Below are 16,422 nucleotides of genomic sequence, written 5' to 3'. Positions count from 1 at the left end.
AAGGCCACCTCTGTCACTTTGATCATGCCAGTTATGAGATCATAGTTTTGACTTGTAGAATGCAACGAGCTGCTGGATAGCTTTGTTTGGTTCATAACTAGGCAGCCCAATGGCTCCCAAAGTGTTCCAGTGGAGACTTTCCATAGGGAGCAATAATATCAGTGCTCCAAAGACCTCATTATCATCTTGCTAGAGGAAACCTCAGGGGCATCATGATTGTCTTCTATGTGATTAGCAGTGCTTGGCTTGGGACCTAACAGGACGGTTGGTTAAACTGAAATGTACATTTTGTTTCTAGGGATCAGGGCTATAACAATATCTTCCATTTATACCGTGTCTACCATCCTGAGGGATCCCAGAGCCAGTACAGAGTACTATGCACGTACAGAGCCCCTGAAAGGTTGCTACCTCTGAAGTGGGTGGTGACCACCAAATGGCACACAGGCTGGTCTACAGCACTCAGGGCTGGGGGATGGGACCTTTTTTGGCCAAGGACCTTGGGGCAAACCAAGTACTATGGGAATTTTGAGATCTGTGCAGAGAGGGCAGGGCTTAGGTTCTCAGAGTCCCACCTGAAAGACCATCTAGACTTAATTGACCTCAATGGGCCAGATCCTTAGCTATGGAAGAGCTGGCTGTCTATATTAGATATTTAAAGAGAGCCAGTCATCAAAATATCTAGGCATCAACTGATAAGCTAGGTACAGAGAATCCTGCACCAAAAATCCCTCAATCCTAATAAGAGACTCTGTCTTAAGCAAACACTTTGATGTATGCCCAGGTTTTCCATTACAGTTTGTTTTTTTGACCTTTAGTTAATTAAAATGTTTACCAACAAAAATCCTACCAAAGTAATTAACATTACGGTGGGATAGGGAGCACTGCTGTAATATTGCTTGCAGAGGCAACATTGTGAAAATTGTAAGGGCAACCATTAAATCATATCTAGTCAGCTGCTAACTGGAGCTGGTAGGAAAAATGGCTTTTTCCCCATTGGAAATGTTGATGAAAACTCATTAATTCTCATGGGAAAGTTTGACTTTTAATAAACCATCAAAAACTGAAGTATTTGAACCAGAAACTGAAACTTTTCCATTCAGAAATTCTGTCGTAGTGCCTCAGGGGTGCTGTAGTTTGAGTGCCTTATGCTCCCATTCTCCTTAATGAGCTAAGCTTCTGGAAGGGTTACATCTTCCATAATGCATCCCAGTCTCCCCTTATGGGAGGTGGTGGCCTCATGGGAGTCTCTGGTTGTGATGCATCATGGGAGACATAGTCTAGCTGGGGAGCCCAACCTGTAGAGGAGACTGGGGACGCAAGGAAACTGAACTACAACTCCCCTGAGGCTCCAAGGTAGGATATCTGGAACAAAATATTTTGGTTTGGGGGCATTTGTTTTTCTGAGGAGAAATTAAAGCTTTCCATAGAACGCAGGAACTTTTCACCAAAAAACTCACTTTGCTGAAAACCCAGATTTTCCATCCAAAAGTAGTTTTTATGGAACATCTTTAATGAGCCTTTCTGCCTCTGCTTGCTAGTCTCTTAGTGCCAAATCCCAAACCCATTAAAGTGAATGGGAGTCTTTCCGTTGACTTTAATTGGCTGTATGCCAGTCCCTTCATTTCTTACTTAATACATGTTTCACTTATTGTTTCTTTGTACTCCCCTGTCTGTCTGTCTCCTGCTGTTGTATCTTGGCTTATTTTAGATTGTAAGCTATCGGGAGCAGAGACAGTCTTTTTGCTCTGTGTTTGTACAGCACTGAGCACAACAAGGTCCTGTTCTATGATGAGTGCTCTTAGTTGCTACAGTAATACAAATAATAAGTCATAATAACCAGGGGCGGCTCTAGCCATTTCGCTGTCCCAAGCACGGCGGCACACCACGGGGGGGCGCTCTGCCGGTCGCTGGTCCTGCGGCTCTGGTAGACCTTCTGCAGACGTGCCTGCGGAGGGTCCACCGATCCCGCGGCTCCGGTGGACCTCCTGCAGACGTGCCTGTGGAGGGTCCGCCTGTCCCGCGGCTCTGGTGGACCTCCCGCAGGCGTCCCTGCGGAGGGTCCGCTGGTCCTGCTGGACCAGTGGACCCTCTACAGTGACACCTGCAGGAGGTCCATCAGAGCTGCCTGCCACCCTCCTGTCGACCGGCAAAGCGCCCCCTGTGACATGCCGCTCCAAGCACGCGCTTGGCGTGCTAGGGCCTGGAGCCGCCCTTGATAATAACTCTTGATGTTTCAGTGATAGAAAATGACCCTGGATAGGTCAGTGAGAGCCATCAATCAAGGGCTTCTCATTAGGCGGCAAATAACTTTCCAGTTATTTTGTGTTCTACACTGTTTAGAGCTGGTGCAGATTATGGCTCGAATATGCTATAAGGAAAGAAGGTTTTCACTCCTTCTCCCCTCTACATTTACAGCAGTGTGACAAATCCAAGACAGAGACCTTGGAAGATGAGGAGATAGAGACATTTTACAAGATGCTGACTGAGCGGGCAGAGATAGATGAGATCTTTGCAAAATACTCCAGTGCTGAAGGGATCATGTCCAAGGACAACCTCCTGAGGTTCCTCCGAGAAAAGCAACAGGAGGACGATGCTGTCCCTGAGTCTGCACTCTCTCTGATTGAGAGATATGAACCCAACGAAACAGGTGGGTTGGCAGCACTGGCTGTTTGGGTGAGAGTCTAAAATTCTTGCTCTGAGTAGAGCAATTCCTGGAACTATTTTGCTGCTGTTTCCTTCTTCAGCCTTGCGTGTCCTTGTATTGCAGCAGCCATCTCTGATGTGTCAATATTCCAGAAGAATGTTAGCAGCTCCACAGGGATGTGTTGGGTAGACTGGAAAGTGTCTTTTTTCTCAGGTCTTTGCTCTGGTGCAGTACCCAGCAGGAAAATGGTTGATGTATAGAGTTTTAAGTGTTACTGTAGTCCTTGTGGGGAAGCGACAGATGGTTTATTTAATAATAATCCTTGTATAATATTTAGCACTACTGTAGCACCTGTCATCTGATGATCTCAAAGCACTTTGCAAAGGCAGATTTGTATTGTCATTTCCATTTTCCAGATGGGGAAACTGAGTCACAAAAAGCTAGATTCATGATAGGATTTAGGCACCTAACTGCCACTTTATGCACCTAAATCCCAGAATCAGGTCCTACGGGGATTCACAAAGCTCCTTCTCAGCTGCCACCAAACTTTGTAGGCACCGAAGCTCACTCGGAACCTAAATTTTTGGAGTAAAAGTTCCCTAGGTGCCTATGTTCCTGCCTCTGAGCATGCCCACGGCAGCCTCAAGCCAGGCATCTGGATAATACACATGACTGGGTAATTGGTATAGAAGGGTACAACTTGCTCAGGAAGGACAGGTAGGGAGAAAAGAGAGGAGGGGTTGCCTTGTATATCAAAGATGTATATGCTTGTGCTGAGGTTGAGATGGAAAAAAGACAAACTTCTTAAAAGTCTCTGGGTAAGGATAAAAGGGGTAAAAAACAAGGGTGATGTCATGGTAGAGGTCTATGACAGACCACCAAGCCAGGAAGCAGAGGTGTATGAAGATTTTTTTAAACAACTAACAAAATCATCCAAAGCACAGGACTTGGTGGTGATGGTGGACTTCAACTACCCAGGCATGTGTTGGGAAAACAGTACAACAGGACACAGATTATCCATCAAGTTCTTGGAATACATCGGAGACAATTTTTTATTACAGAGGGTGGAGAAAGTGATTAGGTGAGAGGCTGTTCCAGATTTGATTCTGACAAATAGGGAGGAACTGGTTGAGTATTGGAAACTGGAAGGCAGATTGAGTGACAGTGGATCATGAAATGATAGAGCTCATGAGTCTAAGGAATGTCAGGAGGAAGACAGCAAAAGAAAGACAATGGACTTCAAGAAGGCAGATGTTAGCAAACTCGGAGAATTGCTCGGTAAGATCCTGTGGGTCAAACCAAGTACTATGGGAATTTTGAGAACTGTGCAGAGTGGGCAGAACTTAGGTTTTCAGAGTCCCACCTGAAAGACCATCTAGACTTAACTCAATGGGCCAGATCCTCAGCTACTTTCTCTACACCAGTTATGATTTTTTAGACCTCAATCTTATCTCCCCTCCACCCTAAGTCATATGTGGAGCCGGATTGGGTAAGAACTTCCTACAAGATCTGGCCCCTGCAGATGAGCTTACACAAAACAGGGTAAGATTCACTGGGCCAAGGAGAGAGCAAGCACCAGTCTGAGAATGACTCAGTAACCTGGCAGTTGGAGCACTCCCCTGGGAGGTAAGCGACCTGGGATCCAGTCGTCCTGCCCCAAGGGCTCTTTATATGATTTATCCACAGTGGAACTGCTTCAGCGGGAGAGACTGAGCAAGCCCCACTTCAGAATAACCCAGAGCTCAGTTAGGGCACTCTCTAGAGAGGTGGCAGATCCTTGTTATAATCCTTTACTCCCTTCACGAGGAAGGGAGATTTGAACTAGGGGTCTCCCAAATCCCATATGAGTACACTAACCACTGGGCTAAAAGTTAGGCAGGAGCTAGCTCTGGTCCTCCCCTGGCCGCTTGCAAAAACATCATAGATGCCACATGCCAAGAGAGGGTTCACAGCTGAGAATCCCAAGCAGAGGGAGGTGCCTCCCTGCAGCCTGCACTTAGGGCCCATCTCTGTGAGAGCAGTGGGGCTTAGGACTCACTCCTGTTGCTGGCATTTCCCATTGGCTTGTATAGGTGAGGTAGGTTTGCCACCTTTTTAATGGCTAGTAACCAGACCCTGGTGGCTCTGCCCCCTGCCCCACCTCTTCCCCCCGAGCCCCGTCCCTGCTCCGCCTCTTCCCTCGAGGTCCTGCCCCCTCCTCCATCTCTTCCTCCCATGATTCTGCCCCTGCTCTGCTTCTTCCACCCCAGATCAAAAAATACTGGACATCAGGGTTTGTCAAATGGCACCCGGACACACAAGCCAAAACCTGGACTGCCAAGGTGAAAACTGGATAGGTGGCAACCCTAAGGGGAGGAGCCACCTAGCACGCTGGCTTTTGTGAATCCCATTCTGAGGCCCTGCTGCCTATCTCTCCTTAGTCATTGTATAGGGAGCCTAGGCACCCCAACTCAGTGAATTTCCAAGCACCTGAAAAACACGGTAATGCTCAGCATCGCCATGTCTGCATTTCTTAGCCAAATCTAGCCCAAAGAGAATAAGGAGAAGCTTTTGAAACTTGGGTACCTAAATATAGTTAGGCACCTAAATACATATTTAGGCAACCAGTTAAGTGACCTGCATTTCAATAGAGCAAATACGGAATTATTTTATTTCTACTCGGAGATGAAATGAGTAACCACCGTGCAGCATCTTAGACTGAATATTCCAGACAGCAAAAAGGCCATGATCCTGGGCTGTGACTGGCACAGCTCAGGAATGGGGTGGGGACAAAAGTAGCTGTGTCATTCCCTGGTTTTGGGCCTGGCCTGGGGACCAGTTCAGTTCCCAGCATAAGCTAGAGCACCCTGTAGTCAAGCCAGTACTGCTGTACTTCATTGGCCTTGCCCTTTGCAAGTCGTGCTTTACTCAAACGATACATTATTAGTGTTTCCGAGGGAATTTGAGGGATGTGGCAGGGATATAAAGCTGGATGTTCATTTTTTATTCGAAAAGCATTGTCAGGCAAAGGGGGCTATCAGCTTCTACTGAACAACAGTAACAGCTTTAGTATCGCTAAGGCCAAATTCAGCACAGGCAGTTCACTGAAGTTAGTGGGAGCTGTGTGCAGGCATCTGTGGGTACGGTTATTAAACCTTTCAGATTTAGTTCTTTGTGACCCAAAAATCTCGTAATGTCTATTGGCCAGGGGGTGCTGAGGGCAGAGGTGCCGATTCCGGGAGTGCTCTGGGACTGGAACACCCAAGAAAAAAAAATAGTGGGTGCTCAGCCGCCTGCCCGATCAGCTGTTCGGCAGCCGGCAGGAGGCACTGGGGGGAAGGGGCAGAGCAGGGGCGGAAGGAGGTGGAGCTAGATTGGGGTTTGGGGGACAGGGCAGAGTGGGGGTGGGGCCTCGGGTGGAGTGAAGGTGGAGCACCCACCCGGAAAGAAGAAAGTCGGTGGCCGAGGGGCTCCAGGAATCCCTTGAGTCTTGTATGTAAGTTCTAGTTCATCAGATAATGTCCTGTGAGGTCTCAAATAAAAGCCAGTGTCACACTGGTCATCAATATTATGAACTTGCATACTGAGATATACCTATCTCATAGAACTGGAAGGGACCCCAATGGGTCATTGAGTCCAACCCCCTGCCTTCACCAGCAGGACCAAGTACTGATTTTGCCCCAGATCCCTAAGTGTCCCCCTCAAGGGTTGAACTCACAACCCTGAGTTTAGCAGGCTAGTGCTCAAACCACTGAGCTATGTTGTGTAAAGAGTTATGTTCGCACATAATATTTGACTGGAAATTACATCCTGTGTCTAGGGACTAGTCACAGGTGAAAAGATGAAAAACAGGTTTTCTGTCAGACAAAAATGTTTATCTGACGGTTCGCTGTATGGTTCGCGGTGAATCTCCTCTCACCAGTCTGAACCGAATGCTAATGAAGGATTGTGAAAACTTCAAAGCAAGAAGAGTAGCAGGAAGAGGTGAACCGTGGGGCGTGGCGCCCTATCTGGAGGTGCACGTCAAAGGCTAGTTCTGGCCTGTTTGGGAGTCAAAGAAGATCTGTCATACTTCACCTAGGACATAAACAAACAGTGCGTTTGCTTCATGAAAGAGGGGTCTCAGGCAGGCTGGGTTGAAACCACTGGAGATAACTTTGGGTGAGATAAGCTTCTTTAGACAAGAGGGTAACTTGTTAGTCAAGTTTAGTCTCTAGAAAGCATGTTATGATTTTATTTTATATGTACCCATTTGTTTCCGGTATTCCTACTCATTATCACTGGAATGTCTATATCTGAGAATGAATTTGTTCTTGTTTTCACTGTAAATAGATCTCAGTTCTGTGGTGTTAAGCAAAGTGGTGATCCCTCACCAAAGGCTCTTATGTAACTTGAGTTGTCATAGGATAAAAGGAAAGATCCTTTCATGGAATGAGAACTGGGTAAAAAACAGGGAACAAAGGGTAGGAATAAATGGTAAATTTTCAGAATGGAGAGGGGTAACTAGTGGTGTTCCCCAAAAGTCAGTCCTAGGACCAATCCTATTCAATTTATCATAAATGATCTGGAGAAAGGGGTAAACAATCAGGTGGCAAAGTTTGCAGATGATACTAGACTGCTCAAGATAGTTAAGACCAAAGCAGACTGTGAAGAACTTCAAAAAGATCTCATAAAACTAAGTGATTGGGCAACAAAATGGCACATGAAATTTATTGTGGATAAATTTAAAGTAATGCACATTGGAAAAAATAATCCCAACTATGCATCCAATATGATGGGGGCTAATTTAGCTACAACTAATCAGGAAAAAGATCTTGCAGTCATCGTGGATAGTTCTCTGAAGACGTCCATGTAGTGTGCAGTGGCAGTCAGAAAAGCAAACAGGATGTTAGGAATCATTGAAAAAGGGATAGAGAATATCTTATTTCCCTTATATAAATCCATGGTACGCCCACATCTTGAATACTGCGTACAGATGTGGTCTCTTCATCTCAAAAAATATATACTGACATTAGAAAAGGTTCAGAGAAGGGCAACTAAAATTATTAGGGGTTTGGAACGGGTCCCGTATGAGGAGAGATTAAAGAGGCTAGGACTTTCAGCTTGGAAAAGAGGAGACTAAGGAGGGATATGACAGAGGTATATAAAATCATGAATGGTGTGAAGAAAGTGAATAAGAAAAAGTTATTTATTTATTCCCATAATATAAGAACTAGGGGCCACCAAATAAAATTAATGGGCAACAGGTTTATAACAAACAAAAGGAAGTTCTTCTTCACACAGCGCACAGTCAACTTGTGGAACTCCTTGCCTAAGGAGGTTGTGAAGGCTAGGACTATAACAGGGTTTAAAAGAGAACTGGATAAATTCATGGAGGTTAAGTCCATTAATGGCTATTAGCCAGGATGGGTCAGGAATGGTGTCCTTAGCCTCTGTTTGTCAGAGGGTGATGATGGACGGTAGGAGAGAGATCACTTGATCATTACCTGTTAGCTTCACTCCCTCTGGGGCACTGGCATTGGCCTCTGTCAGCAGACAGGATATTGGGCTGGATGGACCTTTGATCTGACCCAGTATGGCCATTCTTATACTCTTATGAGTTGAATCTTACAAGCTGGTGTGTCCTGCTCTTTTGGGAACAGCAGGCCTGGTCATTGGGAGGGGCTGGACACTACCAGGAATGCTCTGAAGACTTGGGGGTTGCTGTGTGCCATTAGCTAACCCGTTCAGAGAGAGTAGAGTGCTTGTGTAGCCAGAGCCTGGTTGTGTCAGAGAGCTGACCCACAGCAAGGCACAGATAAAACTTCCTCACACTAGGGCAGGTGGTGTCGAGGGGCCGCACAGCCCAGGGTACCCTTAGGGTGTTTCACATTCTTCCAGTACCGAGCTGTCATATTTTCACCGCTGGTTTATATTTCTTTTGTCTGGTAGCCAAGAAACAACAGATCATGACCAAAGATGGTTTCCTGATGTATCTGCTGTCTGCTGAGGGGAACATATTCAACTCCTCTCACAGTAAAGTTTACCAGGACATGACTCAGCCCCTCAGTCACTACTTGGTGTCGTCGTCGCATAATACCTATCTAATGGAAGACCAGATCACAGGGCCCAGTAGCACGGAGGCCTATATCAGGTAAAGGGGGAATCTCTCAACACAGATTGTACCAGGATACAGAACACATACAGGTAGGCTTGATCCTAGAATGTTCAATTCCACCCTTACATGAACTGACCCTAACCTTATTGCTGATTGTTGTGTCTGCCAGCTAGTGGCCAGATGTTGGAATGGCCTCAAACAGCTGCAAACAGGCCAGCCAACAAGAAACTTCCCTGTAACTAAGCCAGCAGAGAGGTATTGCCAACTGTAAGCATGCAATAATCCTGAGTCAGGCCCCCAAAATAATGAGATTTTAAAACTAATAAATGTAACATGCTTTGTATTTGTCTTCTGGAGTTGGGGACTTCACGGATCATGTTTTCAAGCTTTCTCTGCAGCCTTGAGGGCTAGACATTGACTCTTTTTTCAGTGAAAGCTGAATTCTCAGGCAATAGCATGATTCCAGGAAGAACCCCCCGAAATCACGCAAGTCATGATCAGATTGTGAGGGATAGTTATACTGAGTAGGTGCTCTGCTACCATGGCTCTTTTCCTACCTGATGGACTTGTTGGGGAGCAGCAGCTATCTAATCAAAAGCGACAGGGAGCTGGCAGAGGATTTAGCTCAGTCAATTGCTTTCATTGGTTATTTGAATGCATTTTGCAATATCAGGAAATTACTTAATCCTGATTCCATTGTGGTTAACTGTGTGGTTCCCACAGGTCTTGTAGCAGTGCTTATAGGAGATGGGTCACTTTAAGCATACGGGGAATTACTGTACACGTGGCCTACTGTACATATATGCCTCTGTAGAGAAAAGTGGAAAGATCATCTTCAGAAGCCTACAGTGATGAATATATAGACAAGAACTTACATTTGAAGGCAGGAAATGACTGAACGAGACAATGCAGGGCAGGGGCTTTCTGAGCGCACATTCAAGCTGTATAATCTGTGAGGTGAACTTTCTAAAGGGGATTTCATCTCATTAAATGCCAGTGGAGTTCGCATAGCTACATCATTGAGCCCAGCTTTGAAAATGCATCCCCAACTCCTTGTCAAATCTGCATGAAGAATGCACATGGTCTAGGCCTCTCTGATTGTGGCAGCTGCTGATGGCTTCTTTGATCCACTCTCTTTATGCCCAGTCAGCCTTTCTCGATCTGCTCTTCAATATCTCGGGGCTTCCCTAATCTCCTTTCTCTCCAACCCCCCTGTGCTTTTCAGATCCCCCTTATCTTCAGCTGCCCTGAGCTTTTCCCATCTCTCCTCTCCTCTGATTCTTTTATGCATTTCTGAGCTTGTTCAATAGTTTCTCTGAGCTCCTCTCTTTTCAGTTGCTCTGATCTCTCTTGAGCTCCCCTCTCCTCAGTCCCATTACACTTTTACAGGTTCCCCTGTTTTCACTTACTCTGCACGTATCAAAGCCACCCATCAGCCTCCGGCATATATTGAAATGCCCATATACGATATCGTCCCATTTTGGGGATGGGGAGGGGGGAGAAAAACCCAAATGCCTCCATTCTTTGTTTCCAGAGCCCTGACCAAAGGCTGCCGCTGTGTGGAGCTGGACTGCTGGGATGGTCCTAACTCAGAGCCTGTCATTTATCACGGCTACACACTCACCTCCAAGATCCTCTTCAGTGATGCCATAAAAGCCATCAAGAACTATGCTTTCAAAGTAAGAACAAAGGAAAGGGCGGGGGGTATCCTGCAGCTTTATTTATTTTCCCTGAGAACAAACAGGCAAACATTCTGCTCCAATGAAATACAGTGAAACCTGCATACTTCCATTTCTCATTGGTCCTTTTCTGGGCTGCCATACCTGTGCCTGGCCCTTTGCAGTGAGCAGTACCTGAGGGTTATTGAAATGCTGAACCCTTTGGGGCAGAGATTGTCTTTGCATTGCACAAGGGCTCAGCACTTAGCGTGATGGGAACTGGACCCCTGCCACAGTGAAGATAGTAACCAGAAATTAGAACAGTAATGCATGTAGGCAATGGGAATGCAGGCAGTCAAATTAACTTGTCTGTTCGGTTCATGCTTAGCTTGGCTGTGATGTCTGATGGCTCAGCCTTATTTATCCAGAGGTTTTAGAGAAATCCATGTGTGTGCATGTGAGGCATTGATGGGAGATATTCCCTCTCTCTTCCTACTAAGAGTAAATTATAGGGTATAGCAGTCAAACCTGGGTGTCTTGCATAGCAGCCCTTGGCTTTCATCCGTTATACCAAGAGTGTTGTTCTTCCAGACTCACTGGGGACTCAGGCTTGCTCCTTATTCTTCAGTTAATTTGCCTTTAGAGCCAACATCCAGTTTTCCCCAGGATTTTAGGATGCAGAAATCAGAAACCTACAGTGCAAGGAAATATCCAGGAGGGTGCACAGCGGTTAGCACTTCCCAGAGGTCCTAAAACCCGTTAGATGTGTTATCAGGAAAGGAAGAAATGACTTGATGATATAGGATCTGTCTTGCCCTTGTCACACTAGTATCCGAGCATCTCACAGGCATTAATGGATGTTACTTTCAGAACACCCCTCTGAGGTCAGGAAGCATTATCCCCATTGTGCAGCTGGGGAACTGAGGCACAGGGAAAATTAAATGACTTGTCTGAGGTCTGTGGACCAATTGACCTGGGAATTGAGCCAAGGCCTCCTACTCCAGTGCCCTAGCCTCTAGGTTATGCTTCCTGGGAGGCTTCAGAAGATGGCTACCAAAATGGTGCTATGAATGTGTAATATTATGTTAATATGTATTTGAACTTGTCTGCACTGCTGTGTTAACAGCCTGGTTTCCAATGAAATGTGCTGCTAGCAGCACACTGGTTTTGTAACACATGGAGGGAAGAGATTGCTAGAGTTAATATGGAGGTATGCCTCTCTCAGAGCTGGGAGGGACCTTGAAAGGTTATTGAGTTCAGCCCCCTGCCTTCACAGCAGGCCCAGGTGCTGTCCCTGACAGTTTTTGCCCCAGATCCCTAAATGGCCCCCTTAAGGATTGAACTTACAACCCTGGATTTAAGCAAGCCAATGCTCAAACCACTGAGCTATCCCTCCCTCCTATTATGTATGTTGCTGTCCTACTACAGACCTCTCCGTACCCAGTAATCATTTCCTTGGAGAACCACTGTAGCCTGGAACAGCAAAAGATGATGGTTCAGCACCTGAAGACAATCCTAGGGGACATGCTGCTGGTAATGCCAGTGGATGGAAATATATCAGACTTCCCCTCGCCGGAGGTGAGTGGAGCTACTTTATTGTTTTGTGTGTTGTGACACGGCCTGCGTTCTTACCAGACTGATGTAATATCTCTCACCGTGATAAGGAGAGGAGTTGCTGTTGAAGACAGGCTCTGTGGAACTTAGGGACTTTCTGGTCCAGAGGCCAGACAATGTCTTCAGCCCTGTTAGCAATTGCTTTCTCACAGGGCACGTCCAGTCAGCTGGGTATTACAGGTCTGTTTTGTATGTGCTCACCTTACACAGAACTTGGTTAATATGACCTTCCGGGGCCTAATGTCCACTGGATACTGGTGTTATCCTAATTAGTTTTAGAATAGATGAGGTGAAGACTAGCTCCTTGGGAGCAGTAGCTAGGGGAGTTGTCTCCACGTGTCTGAATAGGCAGAATGGACCACTGCTTGATTATAATATAGAGGAGCAGCACTGGTTCTGTACTGAAAGAAGAAGAAGAGCTCTCACTGGCTTGTTTTCTGCTGCCTTTCCGTCCCTTGGAAGCTATTCCACGAGGATTCTAGCACATTCCCAGGGAGTAGACAGAGTAACTGAGGCAGCCATGCTGCACTGATTTCCCCTTCCCCTTCCCTTCCTCAACCTGCATGGGGAAATCAGTGCAGGTTACTGCGAACCATGTCATGTTGCAGACTCTCTTCCCACTGAGAGAGATTCTGAGGGCAGTGGTGGCTTGGGGAGTAATAGAGAGCATTGGGGCTGCGTTGTCAAGGGATTGCGAGAAGGGGGATTGCTGGGTGGCAGTGCAGAGGCAATGGATCTTTGCATGGAGGCCCCTTGCCAGTGGCACGTGCCTAGAGATCCTTGCACATCAGTGCAGCCCAAAAGTTTGGGGAGCTGACCCCCAGGCCTGATAGGGGAGGAAGGGACCCAGCAGACTGATGAGGTAAATAAGTGAGTTAACACTTGTAGGCCATTGGCTGGCTACTATGCATGCTGCTAATAAATTCAATACAGAGCTAAACTCATTAGGACTGTTGCAGTCAATTAGCCAGAGTTTCACTTAGCTGGGAGTGAAGCAGCTTAGCTCCCTGGATGCCAATGACACCGATCTATACCAGCTGAGAATCTGTCCCACGCTGATACTTCAGCCTGATTCCAAAACAGCAGCACATGCAGGAGAAGATAACAGCAACAAACATGACCTTGGATTACCTAGGGCATTTTGAATGCTTTTTTAAACTCTTATTTTTACCTAAAGCTTCATTGGCCCAGAAAGTGCTGGGAGGAGTTTGTGGATGGGGAAAATCCAATGGTCAGTGCAGGAGAGAAGGGAGGGGGGAAAGCAGTCAAAAATACCATAGGAATTTGGCATCTCTCATGTTCTGCTGTATTTTAAGGCATCTGGGAGTGTTACCTTTTATTTGTAGAGTGCTTAACAAAATGGGGCCCTGTTCTTGGCTCTTCCCTAGGCATTGCTATAATAAACAGAATTTATTATTATGAATAAACGCACCATTGTTCCACTGGGATCTTTGCATTAGGGAAAAGAATTTCACTCCATAGTTATGCACTGACTGTGCCATGGCTCGTGCAGGAATAGGACACAGTCCAAGGTTGGGGATTGAATAAGATTTTACTGAGTTGGACAAGCAAGCTCTTGAGAGATTGTGTTACTGGCTTTCCCCTCACTTCCTGGCTCCTTGTTTGTCCTCAGTGCAAAATCCTGAAATCAGCTGATTGCTTTTCAAAGGGCTGTTAACTCTTTGTAGCCCAGTAAAATTATATATATAAATAAATCTTTAACAAATAAAATGGGAAATAATAAATCAAACAAAAACCAAAGACATTTTGCACATTTTTGTTTCCTGCTATCTACCTCATGTGCACTCTGGCTCCTCTAATAGACAATGGGCCAGCTCCTCAGCTGGCGTAAGTCAGTGTCGCAGCATTAAAGTCAATGGAGCTATGCTGATTTATATCCGTTAAAGATCTGGTCTAGTCAGCTTTTTTAAAAAAAGGAAAAAATAGTGGTATAAAAATAATTCCTCACTTTTTTCCTCCTGTACTATTCCTCCATCTGCCTAACATGTGTGCCTAGGAGAATCTTTTCTCAAGACCAAATTGTTGACTGTTGTAAAAAATACTTTCATTTATAATTGATACATAAAAAACCTTCCTTGATTTTTCACTTCCCAGTAAAGCTGGCAAGGGGAAAGAGGGAGGGGGCAGTGAATTTTTTATTAGAAAAAAGTGTGTCCATTTATTTTCTCAGTTTGGAATCCACCCCTGGCAAACAGCTAGAAGGCTGTAAACAAAATGCAAAGCAAGAGAAGCATCATTATGGAGTCTGTTGGCTAGGTAGTTTTAGGACTTAAAGAAATCTACCGCACTGCAGGAAAAGGGAAGTTGGCACAGTTTAGATTCTCACTAATGAATTACGGTGCTGTCCAGGGTGTGTATCTAATTTGGTAGGTCCTAATCCTGCAAACCGTTACTGATGTGAGTAGTCCTTATGCACATCTCATTGCCTACTCAAATCAGGGGCAATTAACCCTGTTGCCAAGGGCCAGGATAAGCCCCTGCACCACTTAAGCTAAGCCCAGGGGTTGCCCAGGGAGGTTGACTGGCAGATAGCTGCGTGGATGCCAGTGCACCCCCACGGGCCATGGAACCAGTCTGTGTAGCATCCCTGCATAGGCCAGCATGGAAGGCTGCTGTGGGGCTTGGAGGCAAAAGGAGAGGCTAGAGTCACACATATAGTGGGGGTTTGACCTCTTCAGCCACCCTTCACTCCACCAGGCCGGAGCACAAACAGTCTCCTAGCAGCACTGGGGCTAGGCGCTTTATACAGATGGATGGTTGATTTGCATGGCTGGGCACATATGTCATGTCCATTCTCACATCCAAGGTAAAGATGTACTATGGATAATCCCATCCCCACTAGTTCACCCTCCATGGAAACTTCCTTCTCCATGAAACCATCTTCCCCTGGAGAAAGCAGCAAAGAGTCCTGTGGGGCTTTATAGACTAACAGACGTATTGGAGCATGAACTTTTGTGGGTGAATACCCACTTCGTTCATGTAAAAGCAGCGAAGAATCCTGTGGCACCTTATAGACTAACAGACGTTTTGGAGCATGAGCTTTCGTGGGTGAATACCCACTTCCTCAGATGCATGCGTCTGATGAAGTGGGTATTTACCCATGAAAGCTTACGCTCCAATACGTCTGTTAGTCTATACGCTGCCATAGGACTCTTTATTGCTTTTTACAGATCCAGACTAACGCGGCTACTCCTCTGATACTTCCCCCAGAGGTTTCCCTGGTAAGGCTCTCTACGTTTGTCTCTCTTGTTCTTTATCACATTGCACATGGCCCCCATCTGGGAACAAAATCCAGTCGCTTCATTTGCCATTCTGAAAGGCACCTGGGTTTTTACTTCCCCCTGTCGCTGAGAAAGCTCGTTCAGGAGCCAAGTGGAAGAAATAATTAGATCAGAATGGAACAATAACTCACGGGTGGGTGATCCTAACTGCAGAGCATGCAGAAAATAGCCTCACCAGCTCAGCACCGGAATTGAAATAAGCACTCGTTAAAGTCGTTGGTGACTAGAGGAATCAGATGGGTTAAATAATAAAGAACCCTCATAAAACACTCCAGATTGATAGAGTGGATAGCGCTTGCTGTGACCCTGAAATCCCCATGCTGCAGGCATTTAGCCAATGGTTTCTCACAGTGACTACAGCATCTCCCTTCTCAGGGGTTGCCCCAGAAGTCATGGCTGTATGGGCTGGTGTGCCCAGAGTGCTGCTGCCCACCATCTCACATACAGAAAGACATGTGACCATGTCCCCTGGCCTCTCAAAGACTTTAAGGTCAGAAAGGACCATTATGATCATCTAGTCTGACCTCCTGCACAGCGCAGGCCACAGAATCTCACCACCCACTCCTGTAACAAACCCCTAACCTATGTCTGAGCTACTGAAGTCCTCAAATCGTGGTTTGAAGATCTCAAGCTGCAGAGAATCCTCCAGCAAGTGACCCATGCCCCATGCTGCAGAGGAAGACGAAAAACCTCCAGGGCCTCTGCCAATCTGCCCTGGAGGAAAATTCCTTCCCGATCCCAAATATGGCAATCAGTTAACCCTGAGCATGTGGGCAAGAATCACCAGCAGCACCCAGGAAAGAATTCTCTGTAGTAACTTAGATCCCACCCCATCTAACATTCCATCACAGACCACTGGGCATACTTACCTGCTCATAATCAAAGATCAGTTGCCAAATTATTTGCCAAAATTAGGCTATCCCATCATACCTCTCAACACTTCAGAGTTGTTAACTCTCCACGGAGTGGCCCCCTGCCCATCTAACCTTCCTTGGGCTTGATTCACTCCTCAGTGGCAGAAAGTCTGCCTGAGTCAGAGCCATCGTTGCACAAACCTCCTGCAATCCCCAGTCTGCTGTGGTGTGTCTACACTGCAATTAAGAACCCACGGCTGGCCCATGCCAGCTG

General features: G+C 46.2%; 1 protein-coding gene across 2 annotated transcripts in view; it reads left to right on the top strand.

The window, feature by feature from the left end:
* PLCD1 (phospholipase C delta 1) overlaps positions 1-16,422 on the top strand; it is a 103,329-nt gene that overhangs the window by 62,973 nt on the left and 23,934 nt on the right. For both annotated transcript variants that reach the window (XM_030549982.1, XM_030549981.1), the window contains exons 5-8: positions 2,416-2,647; positions 8,555-8,756; positions 10,255-10,399; positions 11,807-11,956. In XM_030549982.1, the coding sequence (XP_030405842.1) occupies positions 2,416-2,647; positions 8,555-8,756; positions 10,255-10,399; positions 11,807-11,956 (729 nt within the window). The remainder of the gene's footprint in view (positions 1-2,415; positions 2,648-8,554; positions 8,757-10,254; positions 10,400-11,806; positions 11,957-16,422) is intronic.

This window comes from Gopherus evgoodei, chromosome 2 (assembly GCF_007399415.2).
Source record: "Gopherus evgoodei ecotype Sinaloan lineage chromosome 2, rGopEvg1_v1.p, whole genome shotgun sequence".
NCBI lineage: Eukaryota > Metazoa > Chordata > Testudines > Testudinidae > Gopherus > Gopherus evgoodei.
This window is presented reverse-complemented; position numbering and strand designations above follow the sequence as displayed.